A 23944-nucleotide genomic window follows, 5' to 3' on the forward strand; every position below is an offset into this window, starting at 1 on the left:
AGAAGACTAAGTTTCAAAACACCATTTCATAGCCTCGTTACTGGAACAAGCACCTTGACAGATAACCAGCTCAATTTAATGGCTCAAATGATTTCCTTTGTGTAACTGCTTAATGTTCATTTAGCAAAGTACACGGTGTCTGTGCACCTTTGAAGTTAGGTTGGTGGAATGCTGTTGAGGCCTTAAAGTCTTAACCACCTGCTAAACATCAAGCCATTTAATTTATGATTTTATGCCTGCATTTTAATGAGATTCCACCTGTTGTTTTTGTTCACTGTTCCTCTTTCATGTAAACTTATCTGTGGCTTCACATTTGAACCCTGCCGTCTTTTCCTCTTTCTTCTTGTCTTTTTATAAAATGTATTATTTATAGGCGCTGGCAGCCTGTTTGTGAAGTCAGTCTTCAGGAATTCCCAGTGTGGGGTCCCAAGCCTCTAAACCAGACTTATCCTTCCATCCCAGATGAAAGCTTCTCGGAGAGAGATGGTGTTGTTTGGCCCAAGCAGCAGAGCCTTGCCTTCAGACAGCAGGAATGTGGGATGTCTGGAGTGGGGGTCAGGAAGCGAGGAAAGAATGCCAAGTATGTCCATGTTTGTCCAGGGCTGGCTCTCCATTCAGCCCCCAGTGACGTGCCGCGAGGGCCGGGGAGTATAAAGGGAGCCGGAGTGTGCAGTCAGAACTCAGATCAACTCCTCTACCGAAGCTGAACTCCAGCTTTCACCGAAAACAGAAACAAGGAAGAGTGTGACCGGAGCAGCGACTTGACAAGAGATTAACTTCATCGGAGGAGGTTCACAGGCTCAGGCTCTGAGACTAAAGGAAGACTTTGTCCACGAAGGCTTTGGAAGAATCTGAATTTATAACTGAGAACTAGAAACGATGTCTGCTGGAATGAAGAAAACGATCCTACTCCCTGTGCTGTGCATCATGTTCTCCTACATGGTAAGATCAAACAATTAACTGATGCTATTATAACTTTCTAAACATGAGTTTTAATCTCAAATATCACCATACATCATGAGTGTAATAGCTGCTTATCCCTGTCCAAGCGTAGCCATGTGCTCATGATGTTTACCTGTGCATGTGTCTTTGGTCCCAGGCTGCAGGTCAGGAGTGCAGCGGTCAGTGTTCCTGCCCCTCCACCCTGCCTCAGTGTCCCCCGGGAGTGAGTCTAGTGCTGGATGGCTGCAGCTGCTGCAGGGTGTGTGCCAAACAGATGGGCGAGCTCTGCACTGAGAAAGATGTCTGTGACCCCCACAAGGGTCTTTACTGTGACTTTGGAGCCCCCACCAACAGACGCATCGGAGTGTGCACAGGTGAGCCGATAGGTTGTTCTCGATTGTCTGTCACCTTAGGGGTCCTGAAAGCATGAATCTTAAACTGAACTTTGTCTCAGCAGCTCGGGAGGGAGCGACCTGCGTGTTTGGCGGTATGGTGTACAAAAATGGAGAGTCATTCCAGAGCAGCTGCAAGTACCAGTGTACCTGTCTGGATGGAGCTGTGGGCTGTGTCCCGCTTTGCTCCATGGACATCCGTCTGCCCAGCCCAGACTGCCCCATGCCAAAACGTGTCAAGGTGCCCGGGAAGTGCTGCGAGGAGTGGATATGTGAATCTCCCCAAAAGAACTCCTTCGCAGGCACTGCTTTGGCCGGTGAGTCGAGAGAAATGTCCTTTCTCAGTCTTTCCACATCAATACGACATACTCAGAGCTCTTGTCTAATCCAGGGTCTTTTTATGTGTTTACAGCATACAGAGAGGAGGAGACTTATGGTCCAGATCCTAATATGATGAGGGAGAACTGTCTGGTTCAGACTACTGAATGGAGTGCCTGCTCCAAGACCTGTGGCCTTGGGATATCTACCAGGGTCACCAATGACAATCACGAGTGCAGGCTTGAAAAGCAAACCCGGCTGTGCATGGTGAGACCATGCGAGTCCCAGCTGGAGCAGAGCATCAGGGTGAGTTCTTCTTCAGATATGGCTCTTGAAGAACTTTTATAAAACAATGTCACAATGTTTTCACCAAAGAGCATCCGCTAAACCTTCATTCTCCACTTGCAGAAAGGGAAAAAGTGCATCCGCACTCCCAGGGTCTCCAAGCCCATGAAGTTTGAGATCTCAGGCTGCACCACCACCAAGTCCTACAGGCCAAAGTTTTGCGGCGTCTGCCTGGACGGCCGCTGCTGCACCCCCCACAGGACCACCACCCTGCCCATGGAGTTCAAGTGCCCCGATGGGCAGGTGATGAAGAAGCACATGATGTTCATCAAGTCCTGCGCCTGCCACTACAACTGCCCCGGGGAGAACGACATCTTCGAGGCTATGTATTACAAGAAGATGATCGGCGACATGGCGTGAGCCGCAGAGGCACAGTCCAAGCCCATGACTTGAAAAGAAACAGAACTCCATCTCAGTTTGCAGCTCAGTATATTTGCCTTTTGAACATGTCATTTTTCCCATTGTAAAAGTAGTCCAGAGACTCTGAATGGCTCAAGCATGTCAGCCAAATAGACTCAGACAGAGGGCTGCACTGCAGCTCTAAAAGATTTTATGCACTATAACTTTTTATTTTTTAAATGACAAACCTACTGTGTGGTTTCCGCCCATTCCACATTATTTTTCTTGTTACAAATCCATCCATTTTTCTTTATGCATATTTATAGCATATTTAAACGCTGACCTCCTCTCTAAATGAGGTGTCTAATTAGCCCCCTGCCCCCTCCCTGAGTCCAAAGACCAGACCTGTAAACTCTCAGCAGCTGTAGAGGGAGCATGCCGACCACAGCGAGCCAGTGTCCAAACAGGTCTGAATGTGTCCTTGTGCGAGTGTATGTGAGTGCAGGACTGAATGTCGACCTTGTGTGTGTGGGTGCGTGTGTGTGTGTGTGTGCCCTTAGAGAGTGGAGGAAAGGTCAGAGCCTTGGTCCAACATGTGGATGAGAAACCAACTGAGAAACAGCTGAGTTTATGGTTAGATAAGGAACGCAGTTGCAATGGCACTGAGAAAAGAACAAACAAAAAAAAAAGCATGTTGACTGTAACTAATTCAGGTCTATTTTGTATAAAAAAAAAGAAGTAGAAGAACAGACTGGAAGGATTGTATTTTCATTCCTTTTTTACATGTTCATATGTATTTTTTGTAAATATTTGTACAGTTTAATTTAATGTAAAGATCCCAATTTGTTCTGCGCTTCAAAAGTCTATCTATAGTATATGTTGATGTGGGGTTTTTTTGGTACTGTTTTTATTGAGAAGTGTGACAAAAATGTTGCATGTTTCACTGTGTAGCAGAAAATAAAATCTTATATTTTTATAAAAACCAAACTCAGTTTTTCTGTCCTCACAACCACTGACTTAGTTCAACTCTAAATATGAACAAAAAGCTGTTGGATCATTTTTATTTTTCCACTGACCAACAACCACTAACAAAAATTATACCATTATTTTCATATTATGTCACATTAGACCAACAAACCTCAAGGTAGGTTTTTACAATCTAATGTGATTCACAAAGAAGTAGTTACAGATCAAAATAGTACTAATAGTGAAAGGAAGAAAAAGGATACAGTGTGTGCAGATTTGTTTTGGTGTATTTGTTTAGCAGCGTTGCACAGAGACTGAATATTTTGTTCATTCTTCTCTGCAAAACAACTCAAGCTCATACAGCTTGACAATTTTCAAGAATTGACTGACTGAACCATTATAATCCATGAGTATACTTCCACCTAAATCACTCTGTTGTAGCTCTGACTGCATGTTTAGTGTTGCTCTCCTGCTGGAAGCTGAACCTCTACTCTAGTGCCCAGGTTTTTGGCAACCTCTAACAGGTTTTAAACTTGGAGCGTACTGTTATTAGCTCCATCAATCTTCCCTTCAACAATTTCTCTTTCCCAGAAGCCCTACAGCTTGATGCTGCCACCAGCTCGCCACAGGTATGATGTAGTCATGGTGATCTACAGCGGTAGTTTTCTGCCAAAAAGGTACTTTCTGGTTTCACCTCACCAGATCACCTTGCATATTTGCTGTTTTCCCTATGGCGTACTTTAAACAGGACTAACAAATCAGAGTTGTTGAGCTTCTTAAGAGTCGACATGAACTTTTCGACTCAGATTAAGTCGAAAAGCTCATTGCTCAGACTGTCAGTTTAGTTTGATCATCTTGACTAAAATAACAATTATTTTACTACAAACTCAGGAGTGTTATGCTGTGGGAAAACATTACTTTATAGAGTAGTGTACGATGGCATGTTCTCGGGGAGGGGAGATGTAACACAATTCTGCAATTCAAAACAAAAATGCAAACAAAAAATTGCAACCTTGTGCATAAAAACTCACACAATCAGACACTATTTACCATCTACTATGAGCTGGAACATTGATTGGGCGCAAAAGCAAATATAGCCCCCTTTTAAATTGACTCCACTGTCAGCACTCACTTCCAATAAAAAGGGAGGTATGATGTCGCCATCTTGTGTCTAAAACATTTCCTGCACTGATTCATGCTCCACGTCAAGTACAGAATAAACTGTTTTAGCTCCAGATTAGCTTCTCTGTGATGTAGAGACTGAAGGTTTCCCTTGAAAAAAATTCCCTGCAACAAAAGCTCAACAAACGCAAAAGGAGTCCAGGGTTTGATTTTGGTTGTGGGCAATGACCAGAGCCGCTCCAAGATCATCTAAGGCCTTAAACAGAGACTGATTTGGGGGCCTGATTACAGATAGGCCCCCAAATCACAACGGCACCACTGACACTATTATGTGAAATGATGTGGAAGCTCTGGGAGGTGCTAGATTGCTTGGTTATTGCTCATTTACCTCAAATAGGTTTATTTCAATCAGTACATTAACTGTTGATTTCTTAAATTGACTTGAGATAACATATCCTAAAAGGACAGAGCATCATGTTTTTCTGTTTTGCTGTTTGAGTTTGGCACTCGTCCCTCTGGGTGTGCAGCATTCCAACAAAGCAGATTCAGAAAGGAATTGATTTTTCTCACCAGTAAACAGAGTAAGTGGGTTGCGGTGTGTCTATAAAGATTTATGGAATTGTTAAGGCGTTCTGCACATTTTGTCTCAAGGTTTCAAGCAGATTAAACTCAGATTGAGTTTAACAAATCTTTCACAGGGTTGATGCACGGCAAACATCAGATGGAGTCGTGAAGAGGATGCTGTAAACGGCAGCATACGTCCAGCTTTAATTTTAAAATAACTGGTATAGAATAGGATTTAGTAATAATGAGGAAAATGCAATGCTGAGTTACTGTTTAGCAGAAAACCACCGCCACTTTCTCAGTTATTTGCTTGCATAGATATACAGTTTGAGTCTTGCTACCTGACCTGGCTTTTAATGACTTACTGTGTCCATATTTTCTGCTGCCTCGTGAAAGAAAGATACAAACTTCCTTTCTGAACCTGTTCTGAGCTGCGTCCACAGTTTCTATTTTGAGTCCCAAAAGGAGATAAACTTTTGCACTTCACTTTTTCTCCTGCCCACGTTGCAAAGTCTCATTCAAAAAAAAAAAAAAAAAAAAATGTCACTAGATGTTTTCCCATTAATCCTCGCGACAAATAAAGTGTGGATTTCGATGGCAAAGCTAATGGCTGAAATGTGTGTTGCGCCTGAATAGATTGTGTCCACAGCCAATGTGTCATCCTGATGAGTCATGCCGGCTTCAACGCCCACAAACAAACAAGTGCAAACTTTCAGCTACTCTCGAGAATGATGTGTTTTTGCAGCAAAATACTAGTTTCACTCCTGCTGTAGCAGATTCCTCCATGAGTAAATATTTGCTTTGAGACGAAAACCTGCAAAAGCGGCAACCTCCACAGTTTAAGATGCATTAATCTTCTTCACATTCAGCAGTATCCTCGGTTATCACAGTAGGGTTTTTCACGCATATAGAAACTTTATCAAAAAAGAGGCTTCCAGAATCAGTTTGTTTATTTTCTTAGAGAAATTCAGTACAGTGTTAGAATAAAACACAATTATTTTTCCTGCTAAAAATCTAAACTTATTGCCTTGGCTTGATTGGGGTTAGTTGTTTCTATCACATCAGGGAATAATTTCTATCCTTTTCTCTTTTTGTTTTCCTTTCAAAGCAAATTACCATCCCAGAGAGAGATTTATATCCTTACACAAAGCTATAGCGTACGATCTCAGTCTTATCCTACCCAGATTAGTCCCAACCTTTCGCATCAATCATTTGTAATCTGACAAGCAGACAAAATGCATGTGCAGAATGAGCAGATGACTGCCATAAAACATAAACATATCTCGAGGAATTTGTCTTTGCAATGTGGGAATGTGTTTCAATGCAAATCTAGCTCCAATCTACTGTGTGCTACTTTATGTGAGAGAAACCGTGTTAACAAAAAAACCCCCAAAAAACTCTAAAGAAGCAGAGCAGCATCTTGGAGGAAAAACAGGGAGAGATACTAAAACCTTGTCACACATTTGCACAATCTATCTATGGAAACCAGGCGTCTGGTGAAGCGCAGAAGGACGAGGAGGCAGACCGCGGTGTCGGATTTTGTGCCGCTCTCCCGTTCAGCCCCTCCGCAGCTCGTGGAGTTTCTGGGCCACGTTTTCGAGCTCCGACTCGATGGTTGCCAGACTCTCAATCTCAGGCTCCTGCGGGTATAATGAAGGGGGCAAGAAAACACACAAGGAAAGTGAGGTAACGCTTGTGCAACTGTGGCTAAAAGCACATGGCAGCTGTTTTTCTGAAGCCGTCACGTAACAAGCAGATCCTTTTGCAACTCTCACAAGTCAAGTTACATAAAAAAAATCCTACATTTTGGCCTTGACTTTAAAACCATTCAGTGAGCAGGAGCCATTAAGTGACGCAACGGCTGAGCATCTAAAAATATGCTCTCAGCTTTTTATATAATTACACCATCGTGCTTAACAGAACACTTGCTTTGTTCAGTAAGATCCAAGATTCTTGAATCATGATTGGTTCTTTTTATGAATACACGAGTGGGTCGAAAAGCTGGCAGAGGAGCAGACTGCATGTTTTTATGTTTTCTTTATTGGGTTGATCTATGGATAAATAAAGAGGGAATGTACTGAGATGGATCTGACTGAATCAGTTAGTGTGCAACTGGATCCGGATTGTAACTTTGCTGCAGAAATGATTTGAAATATAATGAACCAAGTTAAGTGATGGTCCAAAATAGTGATAGTATAGAGGAAAAGGGGGAATATGAAAATGTGTATTTAAGTTAAAACTTTTTGTAAAGGGTAAAGCCTACCTCTGACTTCCTGGTGCCACTCCCTTCTTCCTCCATCACCTTCCTCTCCTCCGGCGATCTTCGCGCTATCATCTGCAGCTCCCTCTCCTCTGGAGTTCTTTCTGGATCTCTTTTCTTCTTCTGCTTCTCTTCCTCTGCTCCCTCCTTCGAATGGTGAGACACTTCCTGCTGGATGCCCAACCGAGGCTCTTCCTCTCCTCCTGCTTTCTTCTTCTGCTGCCAGTTCCGGGCCCTCTGGGTTACGTGATTTAGGCTTTCCCTGCTCCCTCTTTTTACTGCCGTCTGCTCCTCCGTTTCTTCCTTGCCATCGTGTTTTTGTGAGAAGACCGCGGACCTCTTGTCGCTTCTCTCCTCGGTTTCTGTCCCCACCGTCTTTTGTTTTGGATCCTCTCTTTTATTAGACTGATCACCTGGAAATATGACACATCAAAATTAGGGGGCAGAAACGACGGGGAGGAGTCCACCCTGTCAGCAAGATTCCACTTTCTGTAATAAACTACCCCTTGCCAGCTGGCAGCACTGTCTCCAGAAGTGCAGTCTATGCTTTATGTGAATTAACAGTAAGTGAGCCAATACGATATCTTCGTGATGGATTATTTTCTGCAATGTATTTCATAATTCTGAGAATGGAAGCTCAATTTCTGACAATTATCATGATCTCTAAGACTGATTTCCAGCCAGAATTACGGGCACTGGCCTCATTTGAATTTTATCACATGAACAAACTTAATCAATTCTGTTTGTGTGCTGTCAGCTTTGGCAGCTATATTGGCTCCACTCCCTCTGCCGAAACAGTAAAATTCATCATGTATATGGTAGCACTTCCATCAATCCTCCAGCAGAGTGTGATGGCAGCTGCCGTCTTATGCGAGGCAGTTTATAACCTCCCTTTGCATACAAGATGGAGCTCTCCATCGTTAGTCATTGGTGTATTTCTTTTTATTTTGACAACATATCCTCAGTGAAAATAAATCTGACAACCTGAACTATCGAGCCCTGACAATGAGATTGCATCTCGCCTGGGATCGCTCTGAGAAGATCCATAAAAAAAAAAAATTAAAGACACAACAGTTGGCTTGCCTCTCTCATCTTCCTCTTCTGAATTCTCCTCCGAGTTTATCTGGTCCTCATCGTGTTCAGCCTCGTCTTCGTCCCTCTTTACATCCTCTTCGGCTTCGTCGTCCTCCTGTGACTCTTCCTCGGTCCCATCCTTCTGCTCTCCGCCGTCTCCTGACCTCTTCTTCTGGGACAGGATGGATCGCTCGCCGGGTCCTCCCAGAGCTTCCAACATGGATCGATCTAACAACAGAGGCTTTAATTCACTGAAAGGGATTGATTCTCCTGTTATGTTAAAAGCTTCTCCCTCCACTTCATCGCAGCGATATTTCCGCATGGTATTTGTCAAGCTCATATGTTCTACTATCAGCACAATTTTTTTTTTTTTGTTCGTATTGCCTGTTTTCCTCTTTGTGGATAACAGGGAGTCTTGCAGTACCTATAAAAAGCCAGGTGAAATTCAGTGTGGGAACACATTATGCATGCCCTCATTCTGTCCACAGAAAACATCAGCAGACTTTAAAATTCACCTCAGCACTTTTTCACTGTCTGACTGAATCAGTAAAGCAGTAAAGAATGAAACCAAAAGGGGAAAAAAACAAACATACAGTAACTCTGGATTTTTTTTTACATTTTCATTTTACTTTATTATAAAAAATGTAAAAAAATGTGGCTTGCATTTGTATTCAGGTCTTTTACTCGGGAGCCCCTGAATAAAATTGTTTGCAGCCAAGTGGCTTCAGATGAAGCAAAACCTTTTTTTTTTGTGGTGTTAAAATGGCCCAGTCAAAGTCCAGATCAACTGTAAATCAAGAGTTATTGGTTGATGTTCACAGATGCTCTCCATCCAATCTGATTGAATTTGACCTATTTTGCAAAGAGAAATCAGAAAAATACTCATTCTTTTGATGTGCAAAGCTGGTAGAAACTTGCAGTTGAAAGTGAAACTGAAAACTAATTCATTTCAATCCATTTCTAAATTAAAAATGTATATTTATCAAATAACATTGTAATCTTAAATGATGTGTTTTCATTACTTGTGAGCAAAAAATCATCTCAATGAACAGAAATAAAGGTTTGCAAACATTGTTGTGTGTGTAAGAGAACTGATTAACTGAAATAAATTAATCTTTCAAAAATATTCTAATTTCTTGAGTTAAATCTGTAAAATACAAATTCTGCTAAATAATAAAATATTAACAAAAAAGTACAGATGCCTGTGGTTGTACGAAAGGTTCAAGGGATCTGAATACTTTTGAGACCTACAGCTGGTTTGACAGATGACATATTTAAAGATATTGATTCAATATTTGCTATTTGCACTTTCTCATGAGTCGCTGATCAGACTCACCTGCACCATCAGCTGTAGTTTGAAGGACTTGTGTGCCTGAAGTTGGCTTCTCCTTGTTTTTCAGCAGCTGACCTCTCTCATGATCACCTAAAACAGTCAATCAATAAACAAATATTGAATGACTGATTGAACGCTTTAGTCTTGGTTCTCCTTCTTCACCTGCATTCAGCACACAAACACTGACTGTGACTAACGAGTGGCTCACCTCGAGCAGCGATCTCCTGCAGCTCCTTCAGAAAGTTATGGTGCCGGAGGATGGTGAGGAGCTTCTCGTCTGCACGGACATGCAAACGAGTTTTTAGAGTTAGGTGTTTCATTTAAAAAGAGAAAACATGAGACGTGAAAGCCGACGAAAATGGGAGAAAGGCAGCAAAATCTGCTGGTTCTGTTTTGACTTCTTTTTCTGTAGAAGACTCAGCAATTCGCTTTGGGGATTTTTCATCGAAGTTAATTGCCAGTGAATTTACTGCTTTCAAAGCAGAAACACAATGAATCACTTGGCTCATGGAGACTCCCTCTGTGAATTACAGCAGCAGCGAGAAGTGGACTTTCTGCTGACCCACAAACAGCACTGCACTCCGTAGGCAGCAGCCGCTCCTGCACCGTGCTGTGCACTCTCTTGTACGATTCTCAGATTTTTCTTTTCCTCCCTCCTCCTCCTCTCTTTTCTTTTCGTCCATCTGGTGGTGTGCTGTTTCCCTCGCTCACAGAGCGCTCAGAGTGCCGATTGATTTTTTTTCTTTTTTAAACAGCAAGGACAACATGAAGGTAAAACAATGCCTATGTAACTGAATAGTCTTCAGCGAGTGGCCCTGATGTGTATACTGCTCTGCAGCGGGTCTTCATCCAGCCGTGACCGCATCAATCCATTAACCTTTCGGTGCGGCCGTTGCTCAGACTGATGCAACTGCAGGTTGTGAAGTCCGGCTTCTTTAGGAATGCTGTTAGTTCTGGTTTCTGTTTGAGCAGGACACCAAGCGGCGGCTCCCTGTTTTAGCCCCCACAAAATGTGCAACCAGAGAAAAATAAAGTCCAGATCTCACCACAAAGCAGATTTTGCTAACCCACGTTTGAAAAGCTGTAGAAAACAAACTTGTGCGTTTTGGAAAATAGAGGAAAAAGCTTTTGTAAGTCTCCCAGTAATTCAATGAAGATTCAGGTTAGGCCACTTTAGATGATTACAAAAGAATCATGTAGCAACTACATTGTCATTGGCCAGCCAAAAATGTACAGTCATGCTTTCTTACACTAAAGCCTCCCCCTCACAGATGCTGCCCTAGGCGGTGAGCCATGTCCCTCATTTCAAACTCTGCCACTAATGACCACAACGATAACCACAAAATGATCAAATAATTCATTTAGGTCAGTTTAAACGGCAGCTGCGTCACACAGACACTACAGCTACAAGACACTAGAATCTCATTAAAATTTAATGAAATGCTTTGGGCAAAGTTACACTAACCAGATGAATGTAGCGTCAGTGTTTCCTTTTATTTGCTGGAGTTACAGCAAATAAAAGCATTTCTTACGTTCTTAGATTTAATAAAAAACAAAGTGAGTGTTTTAAAGAGCAAGAAAGCAAAAAGTGATTATTTTATTAAAGATGCAGGTCTTGGAGCAATGAGGCATTGCAATATTTTTAATATAGTCCTACTGAAGACTTACGACCTTCAAAAGAAGGCTGCGAGCAAAACTCACTGATTTATGGGCATAATCTCTCCAAAATAAGCTAATAATCATTTATTTAGATGTTTTCTTAACATTTATCTATAAAAACAAGAAATGATAACTTGACTGCAGGACATACATAGGTTACTATAAGACTAATTAGCAACAAAAAGAAAGATTATTATTGTTTTTTTTTAATTGTCTGTGATAATTCAGGGTTTTCCAGTTATCATTTAGCATTTTGTCAATAAAATTCAGCTTTGATTAAAAAATAGTGATTACAACACAATCTGTTCCCAGGGAGATAGAAAAAATTTAAAGATGCAATAACCTTGCAAACGTGTGCACATCCTTAAATTAGCACTTTTTTGAAGCATTTTACGATTCCTTTTAAGATTTTCCCAACTTTTCCTCGTTTCCATTCTTTAGCTTCAGGCATAGTTTGCAGAAATGCTACAAAGGATTAGAAGGACATTATTTTAAAGGTATGCAAATTGCATGTACGATTCCGCATCATTGTTCAGTTACCATGACTTAATACCAGCAAGCAATAGTTGGAGAAAATGTGGAACAACAGCGACATTAGAGAAATTCTCCCTCAGTATTGAAAATAGGCGACTGAATATGCTCAGGGGAGCAAACAGCAGGCTAAAAATATTAAATATAAAGGAATCTATAGTGAGTCCAAAATCTCACTATATCCTGAGTGAGATATCTCACTATATCTCACTCAGGATGAGATTTTGAACTCACATTTTGGATGAGAAGAAAGTCACAGACTTGGACTTGTCCAGTCAGACAAAAGATGCCTTCAGAGTCTGATGATTTAGAAAAAAAAAGGTACACTGAGCAAATATTGACATGTGAAGATATGGGAGGTTGATTCTGGATCAAAATGTGCTGCAACAAGACAACATCAACAATATAGCAAACTCTAAGCTGTGAGGATTTGATAGATGTAATTTACTTTGGAAGCCAGTTGCAGCTGTAAGATCTCCATAAATGAAAATAGTCATGCAGACTTTGATAAATGCTTTAATCAAATGGTAGGAACTAATATTTATTTCCTTGCGCATCCCAGAAAATCTAACAGCAGTCTTGCTTCTCTATTGACTTACCGGTCTTCAGCGTGTTTAGACATTCCTGACTGACAGGAACTTGCTTCGGTCTTGACAGAACATCAGCCAGCGCCTCGACGATACATCTCATCACCTGCGCACAAGGAGAAACAAAGCCCAAAAAATGTTTCTTGCTTTTGGTTCAGATTTTTTATTCTGTGCAAAACTTTGCAGTCAGTATCTCACCTGGCTGCAGCAGACAACTTGGACTGCTGTGCCCCGAGTGGCGACTAAACTCAGCAGAGCGTTCACATTTAAAAAATGAAGCAGCAGCATAAACTGTACTGTTTGTATGCTGACAAATATTAGATGCCAACATAAATGCTGTTAGCTGCTCCACTGAAAAAAAATAACACCAAAAGTAAAATAAGAAACTGAAACAAGATCTTGAATGTTTTTCTTGTTTAGGTAAAACTTATTACTTTAGCCAGAGCAAAATACTGTGACAAGACAACATTGCCTTCTGTCCAAACAAAGTCAAAAATATGGCTGAAATGTCAAAAGGGGAAAAGACTTCTACATAAAGACATCCACTGATGCCCAAATATGGCTGAACAGTATTTCAAGTTGACCAAATCTGTGCTTCAACATTTTCACTTGAATGACTTTGAGTTTGACATTTGGGGTAAAAAAATAAAAAAATAATAAAAAAGCAAATTTTTAATCTAACTGAAAGCTAAATATCCATGTATACCACCCAGTTATGAGGGATGATGCTGTTAAATTTGAGATAAATATAGGCATACTAAGAATATTTAAACGTTTAATTATTTAGCTGATGTGGATACAGTTTATTGAATTTACTCAACAATTTGAAGGTCTATTTGGATTTTGTTTCATCAAGTTCCTTGATTCTAACAACAGAGAAAGTTATTAATATGTTCGTCTATATTTGTCAAAATGACTTTCTAAAGGCCTGGCCGATTCTGATTTGATAGCAACCGCCATGCAAAATATTGCATTTTGAAATGTTTGTTATATTTTTTATTTTTATTTTATTTTATTGCACCTATAGCAATCAGAATGCCTTTGATCCTTCTTATAGCCACTTTGTCTTTTCACATGGGAGCCTTTTATTCTTTTTTTAACTTATGCACATCCTGACGCATGACCTACAGAGGCCAGGATACCTAAATCATTCTGAGACCATATCAATAAAAGCTCCAAATTCCTTGTACTAGAGCGTCTTCTCAAATATATTTTTTGCTGACCATGTAATTTTTCATTTAACATTGTTTTCCATATCTTTTCTTTCCATTCTTGGATCCCTATTTTACAAAAAAAAACAAAAAAAAAAACATTTTGCCCTGGTAATTGGACTCCTGCCATCTTAAATCCTGGAGGTCAAGACTCTCTGCGGGTTTCCAATTAGTATGTATTGATTTCACAAACCTCCCCAAGCGGAGAAAGTGCTTTGAGTTCAATTGCAAGGACTGAGTATATTTAATCACTGCACAACTTCAGTGTAATACGCAGAAACATTGTGATTTTTCATGGTCATTCAATTTAAAACAGTCAGCTGTAGGGTTTTTTTTTTAAAAGGGTGATACAATAGAAGTTGGGCGTGTTATGTAAAGCCTTACTATCACAGGTACAATCAGAGCATCTCACCTCCACGTCCTCATTCTCCAGCTGACTTGAAGTCACTGGCAATGACAGAACTGCAAGAGAAGTAAGAACAGGCTTGTGTTTAAAACCCCTTTTGTCTCAGCTGTTTTGTCATTAAAAACAACGACAGTAACAGGGGCTAAATGTGCCAAAAAGGTGAATCGCTGGATGCACTTCGTCGCTGACTAGAGACGCGCAGCTTGTCGCTGTCCTTGGTGCTGAACCTCTGCAGCTACACGTCTTTTGGATTCATCGTCAGAACCGCTTCACTTTCCGCAAGGCTACTTATGCATTTCTTACCGCAGTTGGACACAATAGTGAGAAGAAGCAGTCCGCTCCCGATCATGTTGGAAACGAGGTGAATTAAGCTCTCCAGGAATAAAGCAAAACAGCGAAGCTTTCTTCTTCTTCTTTTTTTTTTTTTTTCTTTTTTAAATCAGAAGCTCGGCGATAAAACAGCCAATTACAGGCGCATTCTGAACAACAAAAAAAAAACTTTGTCGTCTTTCGGTATTTCTGGAGAGCTAATATATATATTTCTCTCCTCCAGCGACCTGGCAGCCTCCCGTCCTCCTCCGGTCTGTCTGCTGACACTTCCCCGCAACAGCAGCGCTCTTATACGGCGAGGTGGAGGGAGGAAATGACATCATCCTGGGACAAGAGGATAACATCGCTCCTCGTGAGCTTACCTCTGTAGGTTTCAGGGCGTGAACAGGTAAGGGTGAAATAACCGGCTGCCATTCAGCATTTTTGTTTGATTTTTCCAAAGTTTTTTTTGTTTTTTTGTAAAAGGTCTGGAATGAGAAGGTGCATTAGGTTGAACAAATATTTGCAAACACATAAACAGTAGTAAATCATGACGAAAAGTAGAATAAGGCTTTTGAGTAACTTTGCTATTCATCTTCAAATTGCTTTTAATTCTATTTAGTTGTGGAGGTGATGCACAAATAAATAGCAAATAGCTCTCTAGTTAATAGCTTAATAGTTCTTTAGCTGTTCACTAAAGAGCAAAATAATTCATAGCCTTTGGACTTGTTTCATATCTTCTAATGATATAAACTTCAGGACATTTTATTAAGATTTTCTGTGATAAACACAAAACAGAACATAACTGTGAAAATTTAATTTTAAAAATGTTACAAAATCCGAAACCCGTGGCGTGTGTTCGTTTCAGTTCCACGCTTCTTTTTTTGTTCACTAAAGGTCACTGATATCTGTAACTGGTGCCGCTGAAGCTCAGTTTAATAGTTTAAACTGAATATAATTTAGGGTTATTTGAGAAAAATGGCTAAAATTACTTCTTCACTTTAAGCTGTGTCTCCACGTTTAACGACACCATCTTTCATATAATCAGCAGTGGCTGGAGAAATTAGGAATGATCCCTTCTGCAGTCAAATCCTGTTGGTGATATTTGCACTGCGAAAGCTTTTTAAAATCGCATGTTGCCTTTTATTGTAATCATCTTTATCATTAGTTCAACTTCTTACATAATTTGAAAGGACATTGTGTGACAATGACAAGCGTCATTTTCAGAGAACCATCATTCAGAACCTATTCGGGTTGAGATATGTGCAAACAGAGCATGAGCATAATGTCTCGACCATTATCATGGTAATAATCTGCAGGCTGCCTCACAGTCTGCATTCTCATGTTTTACAGCCATTTGTAGAATGTCAATGTTATGAAATTGTCAGTTTGTATGAATAAACATAAACCGTGCACATAAAGTGCTTCTTAAAAATCTTTTCACATCTTGTGATGCTGCAGCTACAATTTTTTTAAAAATGTATTTTTATTGGGATTTTATGTGAAAGGGAAACACAAAGCAGCTGTGAAGGGAACAGTTTTCCAGCTGAATTATAACTATCATCATTACATAAGTGCCCCTTGTGTTCCCAAGGAACAAACACATAAATCGTGGAAACTGCTTGCTTGTGAGCTATTGTTGTTTTTGGTCAGCGGGAGATTCATCAAAACTAAATGGCAAAGAGAGGCTTCCAGGAGTGGATATTCTCCCCGCAGCACCATCCACAGAGATCCCAAAGTTCCCATTGTGCCTGCAGAGCGGCAATAAAGACCCGCCTGCGTCAGAGACGGATCCATATTGTCCCGCATAAACCGGCGGTGGGCCTGTTCAAACATGAAGAGGCTTTTCTTTGAACGGCATCATTATAAAATCTGACAGCTAAGTGGTCTGATTGAAATTCATGCTGATGACCCTCCCAGAAGAAATGAAATGAAATTTGAGTGAACGTACATATTCCAGATCCAGAACTGATTTATTTGATACAAAATAACCTCATAATTGTTTTTTTTTTTTTTTTGTCCTTTAAAATAAAGGGAAAATAAACAAGAACGCATTAAAAGGCTGCATATCCACTCAGTCACAGTATAATGTGTCAGACTTGTGTACATTGCAGCAAGTTTCAATAAACCATCATTATCTGCTATGCTATCCAGTTCATCCACTCTGTTGTGCATTTATTCATTCAAGAGGTAAATGTACTACTTCTGAGAATCCGCAATAGCCTCCATCGTTGTTTGTGATCATAATAAATAAACTAATTCAATACATTCTGTTAATTTTCTGTCTAGCCAGACATCAACGTAGTCTGGGTCATCCTATGAAACCACAGTTTACAAATGACAACGACTCAAAAGGTTTCATCTGATTTTTGAGATCTGCATGCTTTTTACAGTGGCTTGCTTTGTGTTGCAGGAGTTCTCATTGCACGGCAATTTCTGGAGAGAACAGAGAAAGTGGGCCAGTCACAGCCTGAAGATCCGAGGAGCAAACATGCAACTAAATCACATGCTGCTTGAAAAGACAAGAGTTGTCTGAAGAGATCTCTGGTGGATAAGAGAATGACAGCATTTCCATATTTAAATCGTTCTTGCTCAGATTACAGCTGTGCTTCTCTACGGAAGCTCAGGTCTGAGCTGGAATACAACGCCTTGCAAAAGTATTTACGCTTTTCCACATACAGCCGCTAGCTGAAGCATCGTTTACTGGGATTTTATTTGATTGATTGTAACTCATAAATAGCAGTGAAATGAGTACACTTATGAGTAACGAGAGATGTTTGTGAAGAAGAAGAAGAAAAAGAGGAGCAGGATGATGGCAGCCGGTGATGTGGACTTGGAGTGAAGAAGAGACGGACTCGACTTGGCTGCGACCGGGCGGATGAAGATGTACGGGTGTTCCTGCAGGCACACGAATAATAAAAAGCACATATAATTAGGTATAATTACAATTAAACTAAAAAAAAAAAAAAAATGCACCGTTTTTCTTAACTTTGGCTGTTTTTACACTAATTTGCAAATAATTTCCTGATTCGGGTACCAGTAGCTGCTCAGAGAGACTGTTAAAAATATCCCACAATCGTTTCTGTTTCCTGTGTGCCAAACAGAAAGTACTGCATCTCCTTTAAACCATAAATAAAATCAACACCATGGAGCCCGGCTCAGCAAAACAAAATTCAAACATGTATGAAAATAACATATTTGCATGCAAATTTATTATGTACAACTTTTTTTTTTTTTATTACTCAGTGATCATGTGGTGAAACATTTACTGGTGCAGGGTTTCCTATTGAACTAGTCCAGTTCAGCGCCTCACTGGGACTCACCTCTGGTGGACAGATGAGCTTGAGGGGTTCAGAAAAACTGCTCACGATCATTTTCCCTCCCTCAGGCTGAAACTGTGTGGAGGATACAGAAATATATGGTAACATGCTGCAGCTCGGTGTTTACTTTTCAATTAAAGAAAGATATTTTTATCAACTATGAACAGCAGTTTGGAGTTTGAAATAGCATATCTCTGCAGGAGATGTGCAATTTTTTCCCAGAGGGCGTAGATGTTAAACATAGCGCAATATAAATAATCAAGAACGAGGCCTTAAATAATCAACATTTTAAAGCAACGGCCTAACGGCTACTCTCTAACTTCCCGGAGTAGCTAGCTGTGCTTCAGTGCCGGTGGTAGAACAAATATTATTCTCCAAACATATCTGTTTCTATAGCATTTCTATCTGCTGAAGATGTATCTAAATGTTTGGTTCAAACAAACAAACATTCAGTCGGGGTACATATTAGTTCACCATGTTGTTCCACAGTCCTTTAGCCAGCTCCTCTTGTCCCTTTATGGTGACGTGGAAGCAGTCGTGAGTGAAGAAGGTCATATCAATCTTCCCGTTCTGCTCAGAGGGATAAAACATCTACTCTTTAGATTCAGTAACAAACTCTCTGACTAATCAGAATCACAAGCTTCAATTAGCAAAAGCTCCAGCTGTTTGAACAGGCATCCTGATGATTCAATCCCCTTGTTGGAAAGTTTTGTGTTCCTGAAAGCAGATGCTCACATCACAACAATATGAATGTTTTCTTTTTTGTTTGCTTGTTTGTTTTTTGGTGCTGTCGTTCGTTTTCACTTTTGCTGTGTGAAGTAGATTACCGGGAGGCGTGGGGAGTCGGCGTGTTTGAGGAAGGGCTGCAGGACAACAGCGAAATCCTTCCTGAGGAAGCGATCGCTGTGCAGCAGCTTCTCGAGTCTCCTCTGCAAAAGAGGAAAAAAAAAAACAGAATTTCAATCATTCAAAATGTAATTCTTCTGATTTCAAAAAGAAGCATCCACCCACGGTTCTAGGAAAGATCTGCGACTGCATAATCCTTTTTGTAAAAGCACAAAAGCACCCACTAGCTTTTACTTATAAAAGATGAATGCAGGACTCATGAATACTTACTCTATTTGTCATTTATTTCTAATGCTAATCTAAAATCTGTGTTTCTAATTCAGGGCTAACAAAATTGTAATAAATATCAATGCGAAACAAAAGCACTGTTTGGCACAGTGAGAGTAATAAATGGCACCTGAAACTCCAGATTGATCTCAATCACCTCCTCAAGTTCAGGAGAGTTGGACACTGGCTCGATCAGGCACGGGCAGAAGGACCTGAACCAGATAAAAACTGGGCCAATAAATCGAAACAACACCATAAACATCTACTCAGTAAAAAAAAAAAAATGTGTAGGACACTTCAAAGCCTAAATCTTTAGATTTAATAGACACAAAAAGAGCAAGGCTTTGCATATCCTGTGTCCAAAGATCATTTAAAAAACTTGTGCATCAACTAAAACGCTCAACTCAACTCACTCCTGAAGACGACCTTCACATTCCAGCAGCTGGACCAGTTGCACCACTTTGTTGATGTCTAACAGACACTCTCTGCTCTATTTCACCTTGTAATTAACTATGACATGCATATAAAAAGAATACAAAATCTAAAGTAAAAATTTCCCATTACAATTTATACGTAAACCCCGCGCTGCTACGTCTGCTGCGTCATTTGGCAAGTTGTAGAGGAACCGTGTAGTTTTTCAGTCACAATCCTGAATGAATTTTTCACCAGTCTTCATATCATAAGACTAAAAGTTCATTTTAAAGTCGTTTGTTTGCTAACACAGGGCAAGATTTCAGGCTCAAATCGTACATTTTTAAAAGTTGAAGTCTTGACCGTTCCAGAGGCTTAATGGAAGATAAATTTATCCATTCAAGCAACATTTTATATGTGTGTTTGGAGTCATTGTCCCATTATGTCACGAACTATGGCATTGCTTCAAGAATCAGACCAAAGCTCAGATCAATAACATTTGGTTAGGTCATTTAAGAACAGGCCAGAAACCATTAAGACTCAAGTTCACCAGTCTCTCCAACATCACCGCCTTCAAATAAACGGCTGAAATGGGCGGCAACCTGCTTACGGTTCAGATGAAGCAAAGACTGAGCTGTTTGGCCTCAGCAACATGATGAATGAATGGTAGGAGTCCAGCTGAGCCTTCCTAAACTAAGTGTTGCTTACAATCAAATCACTGGAGCTGCGTCACGTATTATCAGCCCACTCTTGACAAAATGACAATTTAAATAAATCATAAAAAGCCCAGAATTGTTACTACGGGGATTATTGCAGGCTCACCGCTGTAGACGACACCCAGGGGTAGGCCTCTGTACCTCCCTCAGAAAATGCATTCGCAAAATCTGCACCACGTTGACGATCATACGAGGAACCTGAAACACATCATGGAGACTCACTAGACCCTCACTCCGAAGAAATGGTCGGCAAATTCAAAATGCATCACGTCCCTCTTTTCGTTTTGGCTTCACCTCATTCATAAGCATTTCTAGAGAGAGGGTCATGTAGTGAATGAAGTTATCCACCGAATACAGAGCCTGGGGAGAAAAAGGGGAAACAATCCAGCAAAAATGCTTTTACTTTAAACTAAATTCAGCAAACAAACAAATAAAAAAATTAAAAAAAACACTCACCTTATCTTTACAGTAATCACAAATGTCATTCATGCCTATGAGAATGGTCAGAAGCTTCCAGTCTTCGTCAAAGTTAAGACCCTAAAGTGGAGCAAAGCACGGTCTAAAACATAGAAGGCCGTCCTAAAGCTTTCTCTCTTTTTTTGTTTCTTGTACCCACACTACCTCATGTCGTCTCAGAGTGTCAATTAATTCTCTTGTCTGATCTGGGAGGTTGCTAGGAAAAAAATAAATAAATCAGATTTCAATACAGTTACAGATCTCAGTTCTTTCAAATCACAGAAACTGATGCCTTCACTAGGGCAGATCAGCGTCTGTTAGAGTGACAAGGTCTTACAAGGTGTTATGTCCGGTCACAGCCAGATTAAAGCCGGTTTCACTAATATCAGCCCCCTTCCCATGGATAGTCTTTCCAGGAGAAGCGCCAAGCAGAGTGGGGTTGAATAATTTGATGATGTCTAAAATGCAAAGTTAGGAATAAGTTAAGAAAAGCCGTGGTATCAAACTGATCTGACAAGAGATAACGGTAAGAAACGGCATCTTACTAGCCAGAGTTATGACGTCTTGAAAAGTACCGTAGCCTCCAATACTTCAGAGGGTACATGTATATTATTAGTACAACAGAAATATAAGGAGTTGATATGCAGGACCACTAAAGCAAACATATTCTGATTGTGAGGGGTAAATCTCACCTCCACGACACATGGCGAAACTCTACTGGGATTTCCAGCACAGTGGTGGCATTGGCACCTACGGCTGTCTGAAAATCAAAATGGTAGTTTTTCCCAGTTACTTTTATGGATTAATTCATATCCTGATGTTTAGCAAGTGTTTCAGTGTTCATACAAAGCAGGTTTACTTTTTTCAGATTTTAGATATACGCTTGTTAGGCGTCAAAACAAAAGTACCTACAGTCACGGAGTCGCCCAAGGCGGCGATGACTTTTATATCCGCTGCCTTCACAAATTCAACTGCAGCGAATGTTAAAAGAGAGTCACAGAAAAAGGGTGTCAGTTGAACTGAGGAGTGAAAGAGGGGTCACTTGGGAAGTGGACGTACCTGAAGAGGGGACAGTAGCAGACGGGGTCATGTCAGGACACTGGAACGGAGGATGTTTGAAGCGCATGGGTCGAGTTTTCTCTGGAAACGTCTGTAAAAGTTAAATAAAACGGAATGGCATACGTTCTCCACTCTTTTGAATAATAAAGCTTCTGTCCTCCAGAGATCTTTTAGCTTTAAAAGCCAGTTTAACTACGTCATCATCATCATCAATGCAGGAACTGGTTTAAACCTTCTTTGTTGTGCATTCGCCATATTTTATCAGAGCATACTTATAGGTGCATCTCAGTAAATTAGATCATCAAAAAACACAAAAAGGGAAACTCCCATACACATAGACTCACCTACAGTGCGATATACTTGTTTATTTCTCAAGGTTAGAGCTAATGAAACCCTCTGATTCAATTTCATAAAAATTAAAATATTATCTGGGACTAATAAAAAAACAGATTGTTATTACAAACATATCCATTTACTGAACAGTGTGTCAATGTTCTCTACTGTATATTTACTCATTCCCTGCCTGGAGAACATTTTACATTAATTACTGCATTGAAAGTGTCATTAAATGAAGTTGATCAGCCTGAAGTACTGCTGAGGTGTTTTGGTTTTGTAGTAAGCGGCAAAAATTAATTTTAGTTATATAGCACCTTTAACACAGAAAATCACAATGTGCTTCAGAAAGCACAAGATATGTTAAAAATGATTGGTCTAGTGACTCATTATGCTGGTCCAGGGCGGTTCCAATAAAGCACAGAAACACCGTGGTGATAAACCCAGGGCTTTGACCTTTGGCAGCGTGAGCAGGTGTCAAGTCCTGCTAGGAAGTCAAATCAGCTTCTCCAAAAAAGCTTTTCAGCAAAGGAAGCATGGAACATTCTAAAATTTCCTGCTTGTGTTCTCACTAAAACCAGGAAAATACAGCATGTCACCCCAGTTTTCACCCCGCAGCTCAGAGAACAGACTTTAAAATGCTGTTGGTTTATAAATCATTGGGGTGTTTTAAAGCTACCTACCACCTGGAATGATTTATAGACAAAAACCAGGTGACAGAACCTTTGATTTCTAATCAGCAGTTATGCTTTTGTTCCCAACAGCCGTTTGTTGGCCGGTTTCAAAACAAGCGGCAAACAGTACCTTATTGAGGTCCTCGTCACTGTAGTGTCGTATCCCCTCCTGATACTCCCCCCACCAGTCGTCACCTTTGAAACAAATTTAAATCCTCTAAAATATGCACAATACAGATTTAAAACATTTCTAAACATTCCCAAAGACATCAGTCATGAAATCCTTGGCCTGTTTCATACGTGTAACTTACGCTTCTTTCTTAAAGAAAAAAACAAAAAAAACAAAATTATCTTAAAAAGTTTGCTACAATAACAAAAAATGATAACAAGCACAGCCCTGCTTGTTCTAGCACTTACCTTTGACAGAGCAGGACAGAAGCACACATGCCACGGCGATCAAAAGCGCCTCCATAGCAGTGCATATGTACCAGACAATAGGTCACCCCTACACACAGCACAATGTGATGCTCTGTTTTTACAGCACTGTCACTTTGTGTCAATGCCACCAATTCAAGCTGAGGGACCAATGAGAAAGTCTGGACCAGAATAATGTATTTATCGATAGTCTGTGTTTTTTTTTTTTTTCCTTATTGAGAGCGAAAGCTTTCAAATGGTGATGTAAACCAATCCAGGCTGAGATAAAGGCCTCAGAAGAGAATTATGAAAAATTCACATTTTTATGCTTCCAGTTGTGTCTCAACTGCTTCTAAAAACAACCGAAGAGCTTAAAAAAAACCACCCAACTGTTTTTTGGCAATAAGTCCATGCTTTTTTGGTATCTGGAAAAAGAGCCATTTCAAAAAGCTCTCAGGCACAGTGCAGTTACCTAGCAACTCACCTAGCATCCGTAACCATAGAGCTGTTCTAATCTGTTCAAAGAAGCATAATAGTTTACCTTTAAGAAGACTTTTCTTCCATTCTTATACGTTTAATGTTCGTAGCCAATTCTTAACTTGTCCCTTTTCTAATTGCCTAGTAGATGAAAACCCGGCAGAGATTATGTCAATAACAAACCGTCAAATATCCATAATCACTTATTAATTTATTATGTCTAAGCCTGTTCTTGGAAAAAATAAATTTTTTCCTCCCCAAACATGACTTGCCCTGCTGGTGAATTCTGTAAACCTTCCCGTCCTCAAACGTGTCATGGAGTCGCACAGCAGCTTTGTTTCTTAAGAGCATAACGCGAGTAGAGAGAGTAGGAGGAATATGTTAAAATCTTGTTTGAATGTATAATCTAATTTTTGGTTCATGCTTGACAGAGAGCTGATTTGAAGTGTGGGCTTAAAACACTTTTAAAGAAAAACAAAAACACAAGAAATGAAAAAACTAATTTAAACACAATATGATTGATAGTTGTAGTTTTTCAATTATTACTGACTGAGTAGACATGCATGATATCAATCATGCATGTCTGATTGACATGCATGATTGATATCATAAA

The 23944-nt window shown here is 40.2% G+C and overlaps 3 protein-coding genes across 3 annotated transcripts; 1 reads left to right on the forward strand and 2 right to left on the reverse strand.

Annotated features, from left to right (window-relative positions):
* Window positions 1–661: 661 nt before the first annotated feature.
* ccn2a (cellular communication network factor 2a) lies at window positions 662–3071 on the forward strand. Its single transcript, XM_032584688.1, has 5 exons — window positions 662–942; window positions 1100–1316; window positions 1400–1651; window positions 1747–1958; window positions 2061–3071. The coding sequence occupies exons 1-5, from the start codon at window positions 880–882 to the stop codon at window positions 2355–2357; spliced, it is 1041 nt and encodes a 346-aa protein (XP_032440579.1). The 5' UTR covers window positions 662–879; the 3' UTR covers window positions 2358–3071.
* A 2844-nt stretch (window positions 3072–5915) lies between these two features.
* chga (chromogranin A) lies at window positions 5916–14616 on the reverse strand. The gene is made up of 8 exons (XM_032584686.1): window positions 14353–14616; window positions 14056–14105; window positions 12445–12538; window positions 9864–9932; window positions 9659–9745; window positions 8332–8550; window positions 7252–7661; window positions 5916–6628 (listed from the first exon to the last, which is right to left on the reverse strand). Exons 1-8 carry the CDS (start codon window positions 14396–14398, stop codon window positions 6545–6547), a joined length of 1059 nt encoding a protein of 352 aa, XP_032440577.1. The 5' UTR covers window positions 14399–14616; the 3' UTR covers window positions 5916–6544.
* A 1696-nt stretch (window positions 14617–16312) lies between these two features.
* On the reverse strand, window positions 16313–23898 carry LOC116733821 (phospholipase B1, membrane-associated). Its single transcript, XM_032584685.1, has 15 exons — window positions 22571–23898; window positions 21434–21524; window positions 21287–21345; window positions 21067–21134; window positions 20920–20963; window positions 20712–20832; window positions 20540–20591; window positions 20375–20455; window positions 20213–20278; window positions 20025–20116; window positions 18922–19003; window positions 18506–18607; window positions 18153–18248; window positions 17682–17753; window positions 16313–17256 (listed from the first exon to the last, which is right to left on the reverse strand). The coding sequence occupies exons 2-15, from the start codon at window positions 21498–21500 to the stop codon at window positions 17116–17118; spliced, it is 1143 nt and encodes a 380-aa protein (XP_032440576.1). The 5' UTR covers window positions 21501–21524; window positions 22571–23898; the 3' UTR covers window positions 16313–17115.
* Window positions 23899–23944: the final 46 nt, after the last annotated feature.

This window comes from Xiphophorus hellerii, chromosome 15, assembly GCF_003331165.1.
Source record: "Xiphophorus hellerii strain 12219 chromosome 15, Xiphophorus_hellerii-4.1, whole genome shotgun sequence".
Classification (NCBI taxonomy): domain Eukaryota; kingdom Metazoa; phylum Chordata; class Actinopteri; order Cyprinodontiformes; family Poeciliidae; genus Xiphophorus; species Xiphophorus hellerii.

Bases quoted from the DNA above. Each gene is read 5' to 3' on its own strand.
- chga (XM_032584686.1), bottom strand. From the start codon at position 14,398: ATGATCGGGAGCGGACTGCTTCTTCTCACTATTGTGTCCAACTGCG. The intron at 14,106-14,352 runs GTAAGAAATGCA...CTTCTCTTGCAG, and splicing joins CACTATTGTGTCCAACTGCG to TTCTGTCATTGCCAGTGACT. The intron at 9,933-12,444 runs GTAAGTCAATAG...ATGTCCGTGCAG, and splicing joins TCTAAACACGCTGAAGACCG to ACGAGAAGCTCCTCACCATC.
- ccn2a (XM_032584688.1), top strand. From the start codon at position 880: ATGTCTGCTGGAATGAAGAAAACGATCCTACTCCCTGTGCTGTGCATC. The intron at 943-1,099 runs GTAAGATCAAAC...CTTTGGTCCCAG, and splicing joins GCATCATGTTCTCCTACATG to GCTGCAGGTCAGGAGTGCAG. The intron at 1,652-1,746 runs GTGAGTCGAGAG...ATGTGTTTACAG, and splicing joins CGCAGGCACTGCTTTGGCCG to CATACAGAGAGGAGGAGACT.
- LOC116733821 (XM_032584685.1), bottom strand. From the start codon at position 21,500: ATGCGCTTCAAACATCCTCCGTTCCAGTGTCCTGACATGACCCCGTCT. The intron at 18,608-18,921 runs GTGCCATTTATT...CCTCTTTTGCAG, and splicing joins AGATCAATCTGGAGTTTCAG to AGGAGACTCGAGAAGCTGCT. The intron at 17,754-18,152 runs GTGAACTAATAT...TCCTCCACACAG, and splicing joins AAGGACTGTGGAACAACATG to TTTCAGCCTGAGGGAGGGAA.